Genomic DNA, 19,703 nt, shown 5'->3' with positions numbered 1-19,703 from the left:
AGACGGACCTGATGCCATTATAACAGATGGACCTCATGTCGTTATAACAGACGGACCTCATGTCGTCATAACAGATGGATCTCTTGTCGTTATAACAGACAGATATCTTAATTGTCGTTGCGAAGGACATATCTCTTTCTTATCCTTATAACTGACGGATCTCTTACTTGTCATTGTAACAGACGGATCTCTTACTTGTCATTATAACAGACATATCTCTTACTTGTCATTGTAACAGACGGATCTCTTACTTGTCATTATAACAGACGCATCTCTTACTTGTCATTGTAACAGACGGATCTCTTACTTGTCGTTATAACAGACCCATCTCTTACTTGTCATTATAACAGACATATCTCTTTCTTATCTTTATAACTGACGGATCTCTTACTTGTCATTGTAACAGACGGATCTCTTACTTGTCATTATAACAGACATATCTCTTTCTTATCCTTATAACTGACGGATCTCTTACTTGTCATTGTAACAGACGGATCTCTTACTTGTCATTATAACAGACGCATCTCTTACTTGTCATTGTAACAGACGGATCTCTTACTTGTCATTATAACAGACGGATCTCTTACTTGTCATTATAACAGACGGATCTCTTACCTGTCGTTATAACAGACGGATCTCTTACTTGTCATTATAACAGACGGATCTCTTACCTGTCGTTATAACAGACGGATCTCTTACTTGTCATTGTAACAGACGGATCTCTTACTTGTCATTATAACAGACGGATCTCTTACTTGTCGTTATATCAGACGGATCTCTTACTTGTCATTGTAACAGACGGATCTCTTACATGTCGTTATAACAGACGCATCTCTTACTTGTCATTATAACAGACGGATCTCTTACATGTCGTTATAACAGACGGATCTCTTACTTGTCATTGTAACAGACGGATCTCTTACTTGTCATTATAACAGACGCATCTCTTACTTGTCATTGTAACAGACGGATCTCTTACTTGTCATTATAACAGACGGATCTCTTACTTGTCATTATAACAGACGGATCTCTTACCTGTCGTTATAACAGACGCATCTCTTACTTGTCATTATAACAGACGGATCTCTTACCTGTCGTTATAACAGACGGATCTCTTACTTGTCATTATAACAGACGGATCTCTTACCTGTCGTTATAACAGACGGATCTCTTACTTGTCATTGTAACAGACGGATCTCTTACTTGTCGTTATATCAGACGGATCTCTTACATGTCGTTATAACAGACGGATCTCTTACTTGTCGTTATAACAGACGGATCTCTTACTTGTCGTTATAACAGACATATCTCTTACTTGTCGTTATAACAGACGCATCTCTTACTTGTCATTGTAACAGACGGATCTCTTACTTGTCATTGTAACAGACGGATCTCTTACTTGTCGTTGTAATAGACGGATCTCTTATTGTCGTTATAACAGACGGATCTCTTACCTGTCGTTATAACAGACGGATCTCTTACTTGTCATAATAACAGACATATCTCTTACTTGTCATTATAACAGACGGATCTCTTACTTGTCGTTGTAACAGACGGATCTCTTACTTGTCGTTATAACAGACGCATCTCTTACTTGTCATTATAACAGACGGATCTCTTATTGTCGTTATAACAGACGGATCTCTTACTTGTCATTATAACAGACGCATCTCTTACTTGTCATTGTAACAGACGGATCTCTTACTTGTCATTATAACAGACGGATCTCTTACTTGTCATTATAACAGACGGATCTCTTACCTGTCGTTATAACAGACGCATCTCTTACTTGTCATTATAACAGACGGATCTCTTACCTGTCGTTATAACAGACGGATCTCTTACTTGTCATTATAACAGACGGATCTCTTACCTGTCGTTATAACAGACGGATCTCTTACTTGTCATTGTAACAGACGGATCTCTTACTTGTCGTTATATCAGACGGATCTCTTACATGTCGTTATAACAGACGGATCTCTTACTTGTCGTTATAACAGACGGATCTCTTACTTGTCGTTATAACAGACATATCTCTTACTTGTCGTTATAACAGATGCATCTCTTACTTGTCATTGTAACAGACGGATCTCTTACTTGTCATTGTAACAGACGGATCTCTTACTTGTCGTTGTAATAGACGGATCTCTTATTGTCGTTATAACAGACGGATCTCTTACCTGTCGTTATAACAGACGGATCTCTTACTTGTCATAATAACAGACATATCTCTTACTTGTCATTATAACAGACGGATCTCTTACTTGTCGTTGTAACAGACGGATCTCTTACTTGTCGTTATAACAGACGCATCTCTTACTTGTCATTATAACAGACGGATCTCTTATTGTCGTTATAACAGACGGATCTCTTACTTGTCATTGTAACAGACTGATCTCTTACTTGTCATTATAACAGACGGATCTCTTACTTGTCATTATAACAGACGGATCTCTTGCTTGTCATTGTAACAGACGGATCTCTTACTTGTCATTATAACAGACGGATCTCTTACTTGTCGTTATAACAGACAGATATCTTACATGTCGTTATAACAGACAGATCTCTTACTTGTCATTATAACAGACGGATCTCTTACCTGTCGTTATAACAGACGCATCTCTTACTTGTCATTATAACAGACGCATCTCTTACTTGTCATTATAACAGACGGATCTCTTACTTGTCATTGTAACAGACGGATCTCTTACTTGTCATTGTAACAGACGGATCTCTTACTTGTCGTTATAACAGACGGACCTCTTACTTGTCGTTATAACAGACGGATCTCTTACTTGTCATTATAACAGACGGATCTCTTATTGTCGTTATAACAGACGGACCTCTTACTTGTCGTTATAACAGACGTATCTCTTACTTGTCGTTATAACAGACGGATCTCTTACTTGTCATTATAACAGACGGATCTCTTACTTGTCATTGTAACAGACGGATCTCTTACTTGTCGTTATAACAGACGGACCTCTTACTTGTCGTTATAACAGACGGATCTCTTACTTGTCATTATAACAGACGGATCTCTTATTGTCGTTATAACAGACGGACCTCTTACTTGTCGTTATAACAGACGTATCTCTTACTTGTCGTTATAACAGACGGATCTCTTACTTGTCATTATAACAGACGGATCTCTTACTTGTTATTATAACAGACGGATCTCTTACTTGTCATTATAACAGACGCATCTCTTACTTGTCATTATAACAGACGGATCTCTTACTTGTCGTTATAACAGACGGATCTCTTACTTGTCGTTATAACAGACGGATCTCTTACTTGTCGTTATAACAGACGGATCTCTTACTTGTTATAACAGACGGATCTCTTACTTGTCATTATAACAGACGGATCTCTTACTTGTCATTATAACAGACGGCTCTCTTACTTGTCGTTATAACAGACGCATCTCTTATTGTCGTTATAACAGACGGATCTCTTTCTTGTCATTATAACAGACGGATCTCTTACTTGTCATTATAACAGACGGATCTCTTACTTGTCATTATAACAGACGCATCTCTTACTTGTCGTTATAACAGACGGATCTCTTACTTGTCATTATAACAGACGGATCTCTTATTGTCGTTATAACAGACGGATCTCTTATTGTCATTATAACAGACGGATCTCTTACTTGTCGTTATAACTGACGGATCTCTTATTGTCGTTATAACAGACGGATCTCTTATTGTCGTTATAACAGACGGATCTCGTATTGTCATTATAACAGACGGATCTCTTACTTGTCATTATAACAGACGGATCTCTTACTTGTCGTTATAACAGACGCATCTCTTACTTGTCGTTGTAATAGACGGATCTCGCCACGGCGTGTATGACGGCAGGGACCAATGGGAAAACTGCAGACACAGTGGGCAAGAGAAACAGACAATCACCCTGCAACGGATCGTGCGGTTATGAACGCAAGTCGGCCGTATGTATCTAAAGTAAGGTCTCAGAGTATGCGGGGGGGTTAGGTTCCGTATACCCCCGCGCAAGCATGAATTAGCTTAAATTGGGGGTTCGCCGAAACGAGTGTAGCGTACAAAATGTAAGAGTGTATATTTAATGTATATAAATGTACATAAATGTTTAATAAAGTACAGCACTGTACAGTAAATTATTCACTAATCATCGCTAGCATCCAGGTCAGATAGATCACTGGATTATTATCATTAACACTCTATTATTAACACTAGATTACCAGACTAGATAATTTTTTTTGGGACTCGTTTACTTGCGCGGGCGATACGGTTACACGGCATCAAGATACACGTTCACGTCACGGCGGCGGGCGATTTGAATCCTCGCTTCCCGCCCGTGCGTGTAGCGAAAGTACGAGTTTACAAATCGGGGTCGTTCGCAGATGAGCGGGGACCGCGTGCTCCGAACCGGCGTACTCCTGGAGACCTTCCTGTACGCTGAACTCCTTTCGCACCACACGCAGCCAACCGTGCTAATCGGGGGTGCCGGGGAAGGACAAATAACTGAACACAAAAAGCATACATACACGCATACAGTACACAGCGGTCAAAAATAAAGGAGGGGAAAATCACCCTGCAATACGTCGCGCGGATATATTAACACGATTTGATGAAATAAGAATAGGTTTTACCCAATCTGGAAATAAAACAGGAGTTCTTAAGATGTTCAAACACCAAAGAGAAACCTTTTGCGAGGAATCAAGTCTGCATTAAGCGCGTGTACTTGTGGTGAATATGCAAACATGCCCTTATAATATATGCATTGTCTTTGAAACTGCTTGGTCTACACCAGAGACAGCCGTCTTGAGGGCCTTGTCTCACCAGTGTCAGACTAGAGAACCCCAAAAGATGAATATTACAAAGACAATGCATTAATAGCACGGAGTGAGCAGCTACAAAACTGGATCTATTTATATTTTTTCATACTTTTGATGCTGGCAAAAAGTCCCATGTTGACACAAGTCAGCTCACGCATTTGAACGGCTCGGGACCCGGGACCCCCCCCGTCCCACACCTTTAGATGTATGGATACTGCCACCCCCCCGTCCCACACCTTTAGATGTATGGATGCTGCCACCCCCCCCCGTCCCACACCACACCTTTAGATGTATGGATGCTGCCACCTCCCCCCGTCCCACACCACACCTTTAGATGTATGGATACTGCCACCCCCCCGTCCCACACCTTTAGATGTATGGATACTGCCACCCCCCCTGTCCCACACCTTTAGATGTATGGATGCTGCCACCCCTGTCCCACACCTTTAGATGTATGGATACTGCCACCCCCCCCGTCCCACACCTTTAGATGTATGGATACTGCCACCCCTATCCCACACCTTTAGATGTATGGATACTGCCACCCCTGTCCCACACCACACCTTTAGATGTATGGATACTGCCACCCCTGTCCCACACCTTTAGATGTATGGATACTGCCACCCCTGTCCCACACCTTTAGATGTATGGATACTGCCACCCCTGTCCCACACCACACCTTTAGATGTATGGATACAGCCACCCCTGTCCCACACCACACCTTTAGATGTATGGATACTGCCACCCCTGTCCCACACCACACCTTTAGATGTATGGATACTGCCACCCCTGTCCCACACCACACCTTTAGATGTATGGATACTGCCACCCCTGTCCCACACCTTTAGATGTATGGATACTGCCACCCCTGTTCCACACCACACCTTTAGATGTATGGATACTGCCACCCCTGTCCCACACCACACCTTTAGATGTATGGATACTGCCACCCCTGTCCCACACCACACCTTTAGATGTATGGATCCTGCCACCCCTGTCCCACACCTTTAGATGTATGGATACTGCCACCCCTGTCCCACACCACACCTTTAGATGTATGGATACTGCCACCCCTGTCACACACCACACCTTTAGATGTATGGATACTGCCACCCCTGTCCCACACCACACCTTTAGATGTATGGATACTGCCACCCCTGTCCCACACCTTTAGATGTATGGATACTGCCACCCCTGTCCCACACCACACCTTTAGATGTATGGATACTGCCACCCCTGTCCCACACCACACCTTTAGATGTATGGATACTGCCACCCCTGTCCCACACCACACCTTTAGATGTATGGATACTGCCACCCCTGTCCCACACCACACCTTTAGATGTATGGATACTGCCACCCCTGTCCCACACCACACCTTTAGATGTATGGATACTGCCACCCCTGTCCCACACCACACCTTTAGATGTATGGATACTGCCACCCCTGTCCCACACCACACCTTTAGATGTATGGATACTGCCACCCCCCCGTCCCACACCTTTAGATGTATGGATACTGCCACCCCCCCGTCCCACACCTTTAGATGTATGGATACTGCCACCCCTGTCCCACACCACACCTTTAGATGTATGGATACTGCCACCCCTGTCCCACACCTTTAGATGTATGGATACTGCCACCCCCCCCGTCCCACACCTTTAGATGTATGGATACTGCCACCCCTGTCCCACACCACACCTTTAGATGTATGGATACTGCCACCCCTGTCCCACACCACACCTTTAGATGTATGGATACTGCCACCCCTGTCCCACACCACACCTTTAGATGTATGGATACTGCCACCCCTGTCCCACACCACACCTTTAGATGTATGGATACTGCCACCCCCCCGTCCCACACCTTTAGATGTATGGATACTGCCACCCCCCCGTCCCACACCTTTAGATGTATGGATACTGCCACCCCTGTCCCACACCACACCTTTAGATGTATGGATACTGCCACCCCTGTCCCACACCTTTAGATGTATGGATACTGCCACCCCCCCCGTCCCACACCTTTAGATGTATGGATACTGCCACCCCTGTCCCACACCTTTAGATGTATGGATACTGCCACCCCTGTCCCACACCACACCTTTAGATGTATGGATACTGCCACTCCCCCTGTCCCACACCTTTAGATGTATGGATACTGCCACCCCTGTCCCACACCTTTAGATGTATGGATACTGCCACTCCCCCTGTCCCACACCTTTAGATGTATGGATACTGCCACCCCTGTCCCACACCTTTAGATGTATGGATACTGCCACCCCCCCGTCCCACACCTTTAGATGTATGGATACTGCCACCCCTGTCCCACACCACACCTTTAGATGTATGGATACTGCCACCCCTGTCCCACACCTTTAGATGTATGGATACTGCCACTCCCCCTGTCCCACACCTTTAGATGTATGGATACTGACGACAGCGACTGCTCCGCGTGCCCGCTACCGGCGTGCGTGGCCCGCAATTGCCGTCAAGTGACGCGATGGCCAGAAATGAATATTTCACGTGCAATGAAACTGTTGCCGCACATTAAACGTGACGCACGCGTGTGTGTGTGTGTGTAATAAAATAAAGAAGAGAGTTGTCCACCATTTGTTCAGAAACATATACACGGTGTGCAGTGCCGGATTATCCTAGTAGCAAAAGTAGCTACATATGTTGCTACAGGCCCCGCACTTTCAAGGGCCCCGCGCTAAATGCTTTGAAGCTATCAATTCCGGTTCAGTGATTCTGCACTTGCTCTATTACTGTAGTACTATACTGCCTTCAACTTTTATTAACGACTGGGTGTTTAATGTTAGTGATTTGTCATATTATCTGGCTGTATAACAAATGAAAAAATACAATTAAATCTTGACTTAAAGCTTTCGCGATTGGAGGAATTAATATTCTTTGGATCTTTCGGTAAAGTCAAGTAAAACAAAAAAAAAATCGTCGACGATTGCTTGCGTTGCGATCGAAACGTCGTAGTTTTCGGTAAATTTTTTTTGTGACTTTACCGAAAGACCCAAAGAATAAAAAAAAACAATCACTCTACTTTCAAATTCAAAATTTTTGTTATAATATTCATGTTTGTTTTAATTTAGGGCCCCTTTACAACATATGCTACAGGACCCGCACGAGCTTAATCCAGCACTGACGGTGTGTATTACACGCGGAGCTCCTCGGGATGCATTTGAATTTAACACGATATGAACAGACATGTACTGTAGGTGTTTATAGCTATACATACACAGTGTAGACATACATACACAGTGTAGATATGCATACACAGTGTAGACATACAATGCAATTGCTTTGTATCGGATAAATAAGTGCAATAAGCGCCAACAATAACAATAATCATGAACACAAAGAGTATTTTGGAAGTAAGTTGAAAAGATTGGTGAGAGAATAAATAAATAAATAAACATATTAAGTTGAACTGGGCAGGAAAGGTGGATTTCCCACAGGAGTTTTTTTACCTGTACCTGTGTTCGTGGCATTACACAAGAGGCGCACATCATGGGGACAGCTGACGAGAGGTGAGAGACAAAAAAAACAACGATGGAGCGGAGACCCAGAGAGAGAGAGAGAAAAGGGCAGGGAAGCGGAGGGGAGACAGCGGAGGTGATAGCAAAGCGGCAGCAGAGAGACGGAATGGCAGTGTTCGGAGGCCGCTGCTGGACAAGAGCAGCTGGGAAAAGGAAGAAATGGGGAGACTGGGGGAGGCCTCTGCCCTGAACTTGGAAGTTACCGACTGACAAAAATAACATATATATAGAAAAAAGATAAAGACCCTCTCCCGTGTAGCCTTAACAGACTGTAGGGGCAAGTGCTGTTAGCGAGCACCTATGAAGGCCGCCACGGTACACGAGGGAGTGGGTGGCCAACACCACGCCAGGCCGCCTTTGTCTCCCCCAGTGGCGATGTTAACACACCGCACCAGGTTCTCATTCGAAGCTGAGACAACCTAGGAGAGGCCCAGGACCGGTTCAGATAATCATCACTGGCGTCGGCCGTGAGCGGGAATCGAACCCGGGTTGCTGGGATCGCAGCGTAACGCGTTAACCACTGTGCCACCACTCCCCACTATATACACACACACACATACACGCAAACACACATAGCGCAGAAATAACATGTGTTTGTGTATATAAATCGTTTTTTCACCAGCTTTGGTCTACTATGGTTTTTATAAAATGGTTGAAATAAATCAAATAAGTCAGCCTTGACAATGGCTGATAAATCAGCCGGCGGCAAAAAGGCCAGTCAATAAAAAAAAACTATTTACAAAAAAATCATTTCAGAGACCGTTAAAAATATGAATGTGCATGCATGTATGCGGTTACTGTACCCGAAATACGTGTGTGCGTGTGCTAGTGTGTGTGCCAGAATGCAAAGTTTCCCTAAGATGTCAAACACGATGCGTAAGTATAGTAAGGTGTAACAGAATATGACGGTGGTGTAAAATTAGACCGAACGCATTCCTGTGAGGTGAGTTATCTTCGGTAGTCTGACAAACCACAACACGTCTAACATTAGCCCAATAAGGCTCGAAATACGACAGAATTTCACATGTGTACGCTTTCCCTTCGTATCAGAATCAGAATCTTTATTTAGACTGGAGGAATCCGATGAGCCATGAAGCTCTTTTTCACAGATATCCAGTATCCCAGCTCTGGTGCTCCCGCGACACCGTCCCGTCAACACGAGCGAAGCCCGTTAATTAAACGCGGTATTAAAATTTATACTTCCATCTTCTACAATTTTTACATTTAATGCTGCACGTGTTGTCCGCTTCATTACGTGACCCATTAAGTTTTAATTGCGAGTGAAAAAGCTTGGCATTTCCATTGCCGTGCCTTTGAAGTTTAATTAATCATAGTTTATGCTGTGATAACAGCGACATTGCCCCTTCCATCTGGACCCCTCCGGTTTGCGGAGGATGCCAATGCCACACAGGGCACGTCGGTCAGAGCTGCTTCACCAAGAGACCTTCGCCGATCCAATGTAACCATTTCATTGGACAACACAATGGCAGTTTAAAAGGCCGGCCTGCAATTGCTAGCAGAAGGGTCTCCCGCGAGAGCAAGCTATAAAGAGGTGCATTGGTCTACTCTTCCACACTGGCCCGTACGTCTTTTGCTGAGGTAGGAGTACTCACACTTGACCCTACCGCACGTGACCTGACGCTCGACTAATTGCGGTGTACTGTTGGGTGGACGAGAGGCCGTGTGTGGGGTGGGAGGAAGAGGGTGATTCAACTTGCACCACTGTTTCAGTTGCCGCGTCTGGAAATGGAATCAAACCGGCAACCTCTGTTTTGCAGGCCCACTGTGTGCGAAACGTATCGCCGCAGCAGCCTCCACAACAGAAGTTGGGGGGGGGGTACATATTTGCATTCACAAACGCCGATGGTTTGAATTATAATATTGATAATTAGGAAACATGCATCGTAATTATGAAGTGTTTCATCTCCGTGTTCTCTTTGGGTGATAATTACAGAACATATATATAAAAACAAGTGCATACAGAACTATTAAGCTATACACAAATTCAGTGGCGAAAAAAGGTTAATGAGAAATAGTAATTACGTCTAATTTTGCGGGTCATCGCAAATATGGGGATTTCCTGACCCTAAAGACAAGGAGAGGCTTCAACACTTGATATTTTCCGGAACACTACTAGGCTGGCTTAGGATTATTATCCGTAATAACAGTAATAACCCCACGTTATTGTGCCCTATATTATTATCATCCTACGAATAGGTTTATGAGCAAATTTTTTAAAACTTTTTTTTTAAATATAAAATAATTCCTCAGACGGCATTCCGGACTGTTCCGAGTTAAAATCTGCGCGTCAGCCGAAACGATGGCGAAAGTTTCTAGAGTTCGTCGATCGGCAGTCGCGTGCGATGGGGTAAAAGTGTGGCTACACACATCTCTTCCAACACCGTCTCATCAACGTGGAAGAGCAGCCCGAAATACCCTCTGGGGTTTTCTCTCTCGCCAGTCAGTGGCTCGCGCGAGCAATTTCGGGCCTGCGCCTATACCTTTTCTAACAGCCCAAGCCCTCACATTATCTTTGCACTAATCCAACATCTATCTTTGTGTCTCCCTCACTCACCCCCGACGTCTCCCCCACCCTTCCTTCCCCCCTCCCCCATCCCCCCAAACCCCAGCTCCTCCTCTGTGATGGCAAGTGCTGCCCGTGTGTGGTATTAGTATTTGCGACAAGGTGCCAGGGGCTAAGTAAATACCACCGCAGGGGCAACAGCAGGGACCAAAGCCACGTGTCTATTCTGGGGGGGGGGGGGGACAGCATGTAGGTACCGGCGGTGGGGGGCAGGGGGGGGGGGAGAAGAGAGGAGATGAGGGGAGGTAGGGATGGTGGGTGGGTGGCTGGTGGGTGCAGGCATGTCACTCAAAACCACAGCGAGCCGAAAGCGAACACGAAAAAAAAATGGAACGCGCCCTCGCGCGCGTTGCTATTGTGAGCGTCGGGCCGACGAACACCCGACGCCCGTAGCTGGCGGCGGCGTCCCAAAAATAAACGAGAGAGAGACGTCCTCACCCCAGCCGAGGAGGTAGTACCAGACGAGGTGCTGCTTCTCCGAGAACACGGCGACCACGATGAGCGTGTGTAGGTAAATCCCCTCGCACAGCATCCAGAAGTAATTGCAGCCGTTCAGGTACTGCTGGAGAAACTGGAGGACTTTGCACTCGATCTAGAAAGAGAGAATTTCACAGACTCAGAACAATTTCGCCACGCTTTTGTTTCCACCACCACCATCCCACCCACCCACCTATCTCCCTTTCTCTCCACAATATCCTCTCGCCGCGTCTAATTCGTTCGCAACGCCCAAAGATGACGTCAAACAACAACTTCGGTTTGGAAGGACTTCTCCGTCTCGTCATTTTACCTCGTAAAAGTTGCCTCGCAGCAAAAGAGGTGATACGTTCTGAGCCTTGACCGCTCTGCATGCACGGGCAGGTTTTTATGCAAGGCAATGTTTGGCGAACGTGTGATGCTACCGTGTAAAGCGGCAATAACACTTACAATGATGTATATTTAGCTCAATGGACATGACATTAATTGGAGGTATGAAGATTCACCCCCTTTTCCGCCCCTTCCCCCCCCTGTTGGGCCAACGTTGCCATATGGTTGGAACCGTTGGCCAAATGTTCCATAGTTACACCGGGCCACCACCGGTGATTCAATTAAATGCTACGATTAAGCAGGGTCGTGATTTGACTCAAGAATCAATTATTATTTGTTTTTCGCACTCCGGTGAATGGTGGCGCCTCCAGAGGCTGCAGACTGAAGACACTTTCCCATAGTTTCCACCGTAGCGTCGGCAAATCGAAACGAGCAACCTCTGGGTATCACCCCCGGTGCGCTAACCATCAAACTGCGGCAGCATCCCTATTACTGTGCACATATTGTGTCACGTAATAATCAACGGCGGTGTTCGGGTGAAGCGCTGCATACTGGAAAATGCCAAAGCAAATTTGAATCTACATTAACTTTCAATATCCCCATTCTCAAGCCGTCCTTTTCGCCCCCCCCCCCATCCACCCACCGCCCCCCTCTCATGAATACGTATGTATTATTTATAAATAGTGCGTGCGGGCGAAGCCACACGCGTGTACGTTGCACGGCGCACGGTCCCAAGCCACATAAATCACATTTTGTCCCACAGCAGCCAATCCCGGGAATAATGCACGACAGAGCACGCTCCGTCGTGCCATACACACGCGCGGAGATTATATTTAACCCTTCGCCGACAACCATGGCTTCGCTTTTTTGGCCTCCGGTTCAACAACGCGAACTTGATCCGGGCTGCAGAATTCAGCGCGTAAAAAAGTGGCAGAAAATACTGGGGGGGGGGGGGGGCTTCACTGGACATGAACAGGATCGCTTTGAGGCTGTAATTATTTTGTGGTCTTCCCTCGAGCCAAAATACACTCCCCGTATGCAAACATCGCTGTGACGCTCCACTGTATTGCGGTTGGGTTCCTACCCGCCAAGGCCCAGCATTTTACGCATTTGTGTTCAATTACATGCGGCAACGTTGTTGTTGTTGTTGTTGTTTGAGGATCCCGCTGTGTTATTTGGCGCTGCCAGCGATGCGTTCCGCTTACAGCCGTATGAGAAGTCAGAATAGAGGGATTTCTCACTCAAAATGAGCACCACCAAGGCGTTGGTGGTGCTCATCGCTAATGTTGCAGCCCTGTGTGTGCGGTGGAAATCCAACATCGCCTGTGGCAGGTTGAGTCTTTCCACGGGACAATTGCTGTTTACTGGGTCCGCACAATGTGCTACGCATTTTATCGAACCCAGAGGGACGACGGGCCAAGTCCAGCCCCCAACCAGGCTTTGAACTGTCAACCGTGCCGATTGTTATACCCACTGAGCCACAAGGCTCACGACGTCTTCGCATGTGGTAGTTATGCTTTGAATTAGAGTGGACTGGGTGTCTTTTCGGTTCAACCGAACAGGAACGAAACCCAACATTTCTATCATTTACAGTGCGCCGAATTTACCGACCGTCGCATATCCCAAAACCGCCCGTCCAGCATTAGAACTCGCGACCTTTCCGAGTTCTCTTGCTCCACCGCTGGGAGAGACTCACTGCACGTCCCCCCGTTTCAGCGCCCCGCGTGCAATTGAGCACGATGCGTATCGCGCACAGCTGTACAGTGGCTGACAATACGGGTGCATTTAAATTCTCCGTGAATGCAAACCGTGTTGTGGCGAAATGTTATGCAGATGACGGGAATTGGTGTTATGCATTCTCCCCCCCCCCCCCCCCGTCGCAGGCGGTCCGCATGAATGCACGCGCGTGGATAATACCGCCTTGTTTGATTAATGCAAGGCCACACGCGCGTGGCTATTAATTTAGTTAATGAGGTTGATCATTATGCTATTTTGCTCTTGCGCCTATATGCCAATGTTTAGCCTTTGGTCAGACATTAAAACAACCAAAGTGTGTAGCTCGTGGATGTGCAAGCTATTAACGTTGCCCCTGCTTGTTGCCAGCCGCTCCTCCTGGGCGGCAAAGCGGCCTAGCGGCGATGAGTCCGCCTCTTGTTGCACACGCTCGCGGTTCGAGTCCAGCGGCCGCCCTGGTTAATTTAGAGTTATTTGGCTGCTATAAATTTCCACGTGGTAAGCCACTTCGTTTGTGCTTCATTTGTGGCCAGGTCGCTTCTGAAAAAGAGCTACATAGCTCAGCGGGGGCCTTGCCTGGTAAAATAAAACAGCGCACCCCCTTAACGTAATGCGCAACAGTAAATCCACTTTTGTGCCGACGTCAAGAGCTCCGATTCGAAAATTACCCCGTAAATTACTCAATTGGGGATAATGCAAGAGAAATATTCACGCCCTACAGGCAGATTAATGCCGCAGGTTACTTTCTGCGAATGAGACTCATCCTGGTCTCTTGAGTTCTCAGCTGGTTAAACAAGATAAACGTAACACCTCCGTTTAAGTAAAGGTGGAGCCCTGAAATCGCTTGCTAACACCACTGCTCTGTGGAAAGTCGTCCACGAGAGAGTCCTCTAGAGGAAATATTTGGGCCGAGGTCAAAGTACCCACACTTTACCCCACCACACGTGACCTGCCGATCGATCGACTGCGGAGTACCCACTTGACTGTTTCGCATCATCCACGCTGACACCCGCCCATGCTGCACGTCTGTGAAAAAGAGCTTCAAAGCTCATCAGATTCCTCCAGTCTCAATCAAGATTCTGAATCTGCGGTCACAACGCTTCTCTTTCTGCTTCTTCCCTCGCACTGCTCCACTGATCTCTTCCCCCCCCCCCCCCGCCCGCCCAAGTGCAGCTCTTAAAACCTTGCTCACCTCAAGAATTTTTTTAAAAAGTATTTTCTGCTACAACCGTTATAGTGCCGTTTGTTACTGGCCATTTGACGTCTTGGGACCTTTGGGACTCAGCAACTTAAAAAAAACCACATTTCTATATATACCAGAGACCGATGAAGGCTATTTTTCAGCTATCTATAGAGATCATAGATCCATGAAGTGCCCTTGAAATAGCAGGCTAAAGACAAGTCAGCGTTACTCTCTGCGTGGTGTGCAGTTTTGGGAGCGCACGTTTTTATTATTTATTTCAATGTTATGGCAGCCAAATTCTTTCCACCATGCGTTCGTCTACGAATTCATTTAATTTGCAGTACAGAAGCTCAAGGGATAGCACTCAGGGCAGGATGGTTTTTCTTTGCTCTGATTAGTGTCTCCAAGTTCTGGGAAATCCCTTGGATCGATATGGCCACTTTTTAATGGGGTAAGTCTGTAATGGCGACCCAACTTTATACCACAGGTTCGTTCAAATTGGATCATCTTTAAGAGAATTGTCATGCTCCCCCGTTACCGACAGAGATAAAACAGCATTAGTGTCCTCAACCTTTGTTGTAAAGCATACAAAAAAACAATGCCTCTTTTCCATTGGCACACCCGAGCCGAGCGAGCGCGGGGCCGCCATGGTACAGGCAGCTTTTCCACTGGCTACTTGCTGTGCCAAGCCTGAACAAAACCGTGCTACACTGGCCTCACAGGACATCTAAATCAGGCTGGGGAGCCAAGCAGGGCCAGGGGCGGAGCTAACAACTCGCTAAATTGTCAGTGAGATCAATTGTCTGCGCACGTCTCCAACAAAATGTGCATGGCTTTGACAGTGGAAAAACAACTCGGCACCTGCTTAGCCGTGGCCGGGTCTGACACGGCACGGCCCAGTTGTACAGTGGAAAAGAGATTGTGGTCTATACCAATGTTCTTCATAGTAAGGCCCGCGGGCCATTGGCGGCCCCTGCTGACCTTTAGTGGGGCCCCTGACAATACACAAATGGTGAAAACACCCCCCCACCCCCCCCCCCCCATCATCATCGTGCTGCTGCCAAACCCCCAATGGTTTCAAATGGTGTGGCGGCCCCCACACGGACGATGTCTTATCGGCGGAAGTTGCCCCCCTCTAAACATTAGTGAAGAACCCTGGTCTATTCTAGATTTGAAGTTTTCGTGACGGCAAGGATCCATATTCTTTGGTTCTTTCGGTAAAGTCACGTAGGTGGGAAAAAATAATAATAATAATAAGAATGTTATTTAAAAAAATATATTATATCCACTTACGTGACTTTACCGAAAGAACCAAAGAATATGAACCCTGGTCTATACCCATAGGCTTAAGACCCTGTGCACAAGGAAAGGACCCAAAGGCATCTTACAGGGTTGCTGGCTACGAGCTGCCTGTTGTTAGCCACCACGGTGAGCGAGATGATGGTGATGACGGAGTTGAGGATGTAGGAGCTGAAGAGGTTTTTGTGGAGCGTTATCCTTTGGCAGCTCAGGCTCCTGGAGACACACACACATCCACACCCACACGTGCACACAACACAAGCACGTGTGTAAGCACTCGGCATGTAATGATTCACCCACCAACGATCCAATGAATTCTGGGTAGCAATTCTGTCTCAACTGTGTAGCTTCTTCTTGGTTCTTTCGGTAAAGTCACGTAGAATGAGAATAGAATAAAATAAAACAATAAAATTGTCACGACGTTTCGGCCACAACACAAGTGGCCTTCCGACAGAGCTACATTCATTGTAGCTCTGTCGTCCCGACAGGTTTGTTCCTTTCACCTGAAGAAGGCCACTTGTGTTGTGGCCGAAACGTCGTGAGAATGTTATTTTTTATTTTATTATTTTATTCTCATTCTACATGACTTTACCGAAAGAACCAAAGAAGATGAATCCTTGCAGTCACGAAAGCTTGAAATCGAGATCTGTGCAGTTTTATTCACTCACCCAGCCCGCCCCTCCCCCATCACGTCAAGCACAAATGTCGCGTAATTTATTGCATAATTTGCATTAATAATCGGACCTTAAGAGGCACAAATTGATACAAGTATCACAAGGGTACGAATGGATTCAACGCGTCATTACTTGCCGAGAGAGCTCATTGTGCGATGCGGAATTGAATCGTTAGCTTCTCCGGGGGGGGGGGGACCGCGTTCTGACGAGAGGCGCGACGCCTAACGCTGAATCCCATGATAAACGCAATGCATGCCGCGTATAAATCAAAAGCAATTGAGAGCACGTGCGTTGAAACTTCTTTCGCACCGTGCGTAGCCAATCATGCTAATCGGGGCTGTGGGTGAAGGACAACAAGCTAAACAGAGTGCCGGAAACGATGAAGTGGTTTATTCGAACAAACATTGCAATCGATTATTTGTGTGTGGATATTTACACGGACGGCTTTAAACGTGGCAGCCACCTTGAAATCCCGCCTCCTGAAGGCGGGAAACCCCCTTCCCACCCCCCCTCAACATACAAGCCACACCCAGCATGACGAGGCCCACGATGACACCAATGATGTCACCAAGCTCCGCCCATCACCTCTGGTCCAGCGGCACATGTGGAGACGTTGGGCGAGGCATTTTCTTTTTTGTGCAAACTTTTTTTACGTGTTAGGCGTTAAGGTTTCCGACCCCTGTGCTAGACTACTGGGAGGGTCCGAAGCTTCAATTATATTGCCGATCCCCCCCACCGCGCAACCTCTGCTTTCAATTTATAAACTCCGAGTGAGATGACAGAAGGGATATAAGCAAGGGATAAGAGATGTAGTGAGACGAGCAAACTGAGATATCGATGAGACAGAGATGCAGTGAAAGGAGAGTACATAGACATGGGGGGGGGGGGGGGACGCAGATAGATTTAGATCAGAGCATACACACAGATAATTCAAACAGTACACGCGAGAGATGAATTGGCTTTAATTCACTTGCTATGCTCACCGGTGTTTGAATTTGAGCGGATATATTTGATGCACACCTAGAGGGGTTGTTTTTTGTTCATCCCTTTTAAGCTTCTTGGGCCTCTTAAGCCTTTTTGTTGGCTCGCTTGTGCCCAGTGGTGCCGCACGAGAGTGGACGGCGTTACGGACCCGCGTGGGCCGCTGTCGATTGCCGACGAGCGGCGCGCATCCCAGCGACCGTATCAATCACGAGCAGCCATGCCGGAGCGAATGTCCTGCGTCAATAAAGGGCTTTCGTTGCCTTCCTTTATACCACGAAGGCACATCTGACTTGCATTAGACTGCTCGAGTGCATTCTCTTTATTGTTATTTACGAGCAAGATGACGCTGCTGGCTTCCGAGTTCAAAAGGGTCAAAGGAAAACACAGCACTGATCACTGTATGCATGGTGGCGCTGATGTGTAATATTTGATGCGCAGGCAGGTTTTAACGCGAATTGGCCTTTGTCGGTCAATTTCTATTCACTGCTGGATGCATCATACTCGAGCACATGACCGCCTAATAACACTGTTGTTGTTGCCGTGTTCGATATTAAGAAAGCACGTGTGTGCGCATATACACGGGTTTACGAGTACCTGGTACGGTGTGTAAACATCAGGACAGGGGAGATAGATGTGGCCGAGCGTGGTGCTGTCCACCAACCCATCTCGTATGCTGTGTTGGACCTTCATATGTGCTACTCACTAACAGCAGTTTTCCGAAGAGCCTGTTAAGGCTATCGGGGGGATCTTTGTCTGTGTGCATGCACATGATCGCACACAAATTAACTAGGGTTTCCACATGTCCAGGTTTTACCCAGACATGACACGGACAGTCCGGCAATTGGAAACTGTTCGGGTTTGCAGGGATTGATTTGTACCGATACCTGGTGGCAATGTGTTGAACTTTATTACAATATAACACAAGTTTTGATAGACCTCGGGCTGACTGAGATGTATGTTCGGGTTTGGGTCTGTGGAAGAGATGACGCTGGTGTGTAAGTCTTCTTGAAAAATAAACTGTTAACAACTGCGAACATCGCGTGAGGATGGTTGCTGGCTGGATGTAGGCAAGTTATAAATAGATATCTCAGCCGCTGTTACATGTGCAGTAATCATCAGCATTATCATCACCATCATCGTCATACTTTTTTTTAAATGTATCCAAATGTAAATCGAGCGGTGGCGCAGAGAGAAGTGATTGCACCGGGCTATGGACCCCATGGCCTGAGTTTTATTCTTGGCCACGGCTAACGTCAGGGGCGAGTGAAATTTGAAACAATCCCGGCCACCGAAGTTCACCGGGTGGTGAGGTGATGGTCAAACGGCCTCGATGGCCGACATGGCGTGGCCACCCTTTCACCCAGCAGTGGACGGACACGCGGTAGAAATATTTACTTATTAAAACGTTCATTCGTTGAACGATGTTTCGCTCGTTATTCCGCTTATAACACGGGAAACAAACGTAGTACAGCCGTTCTCTCTCAATCGCGCGTTATAACAACGGCAACATCTGCCCAAAAAACTATTTCCGCTTTCCGAAACGCGCCGTTGTTTTCGTGACGCACGAGTTCCAAGCCTTTTTTATGTTGCCAATTCAAGATAATCCGGATCGCGCGTCAATCTGCGTCCTGTGCACACGGTCGCAACTTCCTGTGTACGCAGGTGCGGGCGGTGGCGACATTGGGGTGCCCTCATCTCGTGCATCGTCGCGTCCTCGGCGCTCGACCGCTATTATTTCTCGACACGTTTTTGGCCGCGGTGACGCAGAGCGTTGGAACAAAAACTTTGTTTTGCCGCGCGCAATCCACCACCTCTCTCGCGCGGAGGGCGGTCGTCGATTCAGGCGCTGGAGGACAATGGGGCGACTGCTAGGGTGGAATAATTTGGCAAGGCAGGGCTCTGAGGCAAAGCATTCGCGGTGGCTGGTGGGATGAAGCCCAGTGGACCGCTTGTAATGAACGTCGTTAGAATTTCTGTGACTATATTATGTGAAATAAACCCAAACATATTTGAGGAGGGGGCGTGGGGGATTCATTTGGCTAAAATCGTTCAAAGAAAAACAAATG

At 46.6% G+C, this 19,703-nt stretch overlaps 1 protein-coding gene across 4 annotated transcripts in view; it reads right to left on the bottom strand.

The window, feature by feature from the left end:
- The window catches only part of LOC116943889 (calcitonin gene-related peptide type 1 receptor-like), a 158,332-nt gene that overhangs the window by 28,701 nt on the left and 109,928 nt on the right, over positions 1 to 19,703 (bottom strand). For all 4 annotated transcript variants that reach the window (XM_076068096.1, XM_032957214.2, XM_032957213.2 and 1 more), the window contains exons 7-9: positions 16,069 to 16,195; positions 11,398 to 11,551; positions 3,821 to 3,881 (exon numbers count right to left, since the gene is read on the bottom strand). In XM_076068096.1, coding sequence (XP_075924211.1) covers positions 3,821 to 3,881; positions 11,398 to 11,551; positions 16,069 to 16,195 — 342 coding nt within the window. The remainder of the gene's footprint in view (positions 1 to 3,820; positions 3,882 to 11,397; positions 11,552 to 16,068; positions 16,196 to 19,703) is intronic.

The sequence above is a fragment of the Petromyzon marinus genome, chromosome 19 (assembly GCF_048934315.1).
Source record: "Petromyzon marinus isolate PM22_M1 ecotype Great Lakes invasive population chromosome 19, UKy_Petmar_22M1.pri1.0, whole genome shotgun sequence".
Classification (NCBI taxonomy): Eukaryota; Metazoa; Chordata; class Hyperoartia; order Petromyzontiformes; family Petromyzontidae; genus Petromyzon; species Petromyzon marinus.
This window is presented reverse-complemented; position numbering and strand designations above follow the sequence as displayed.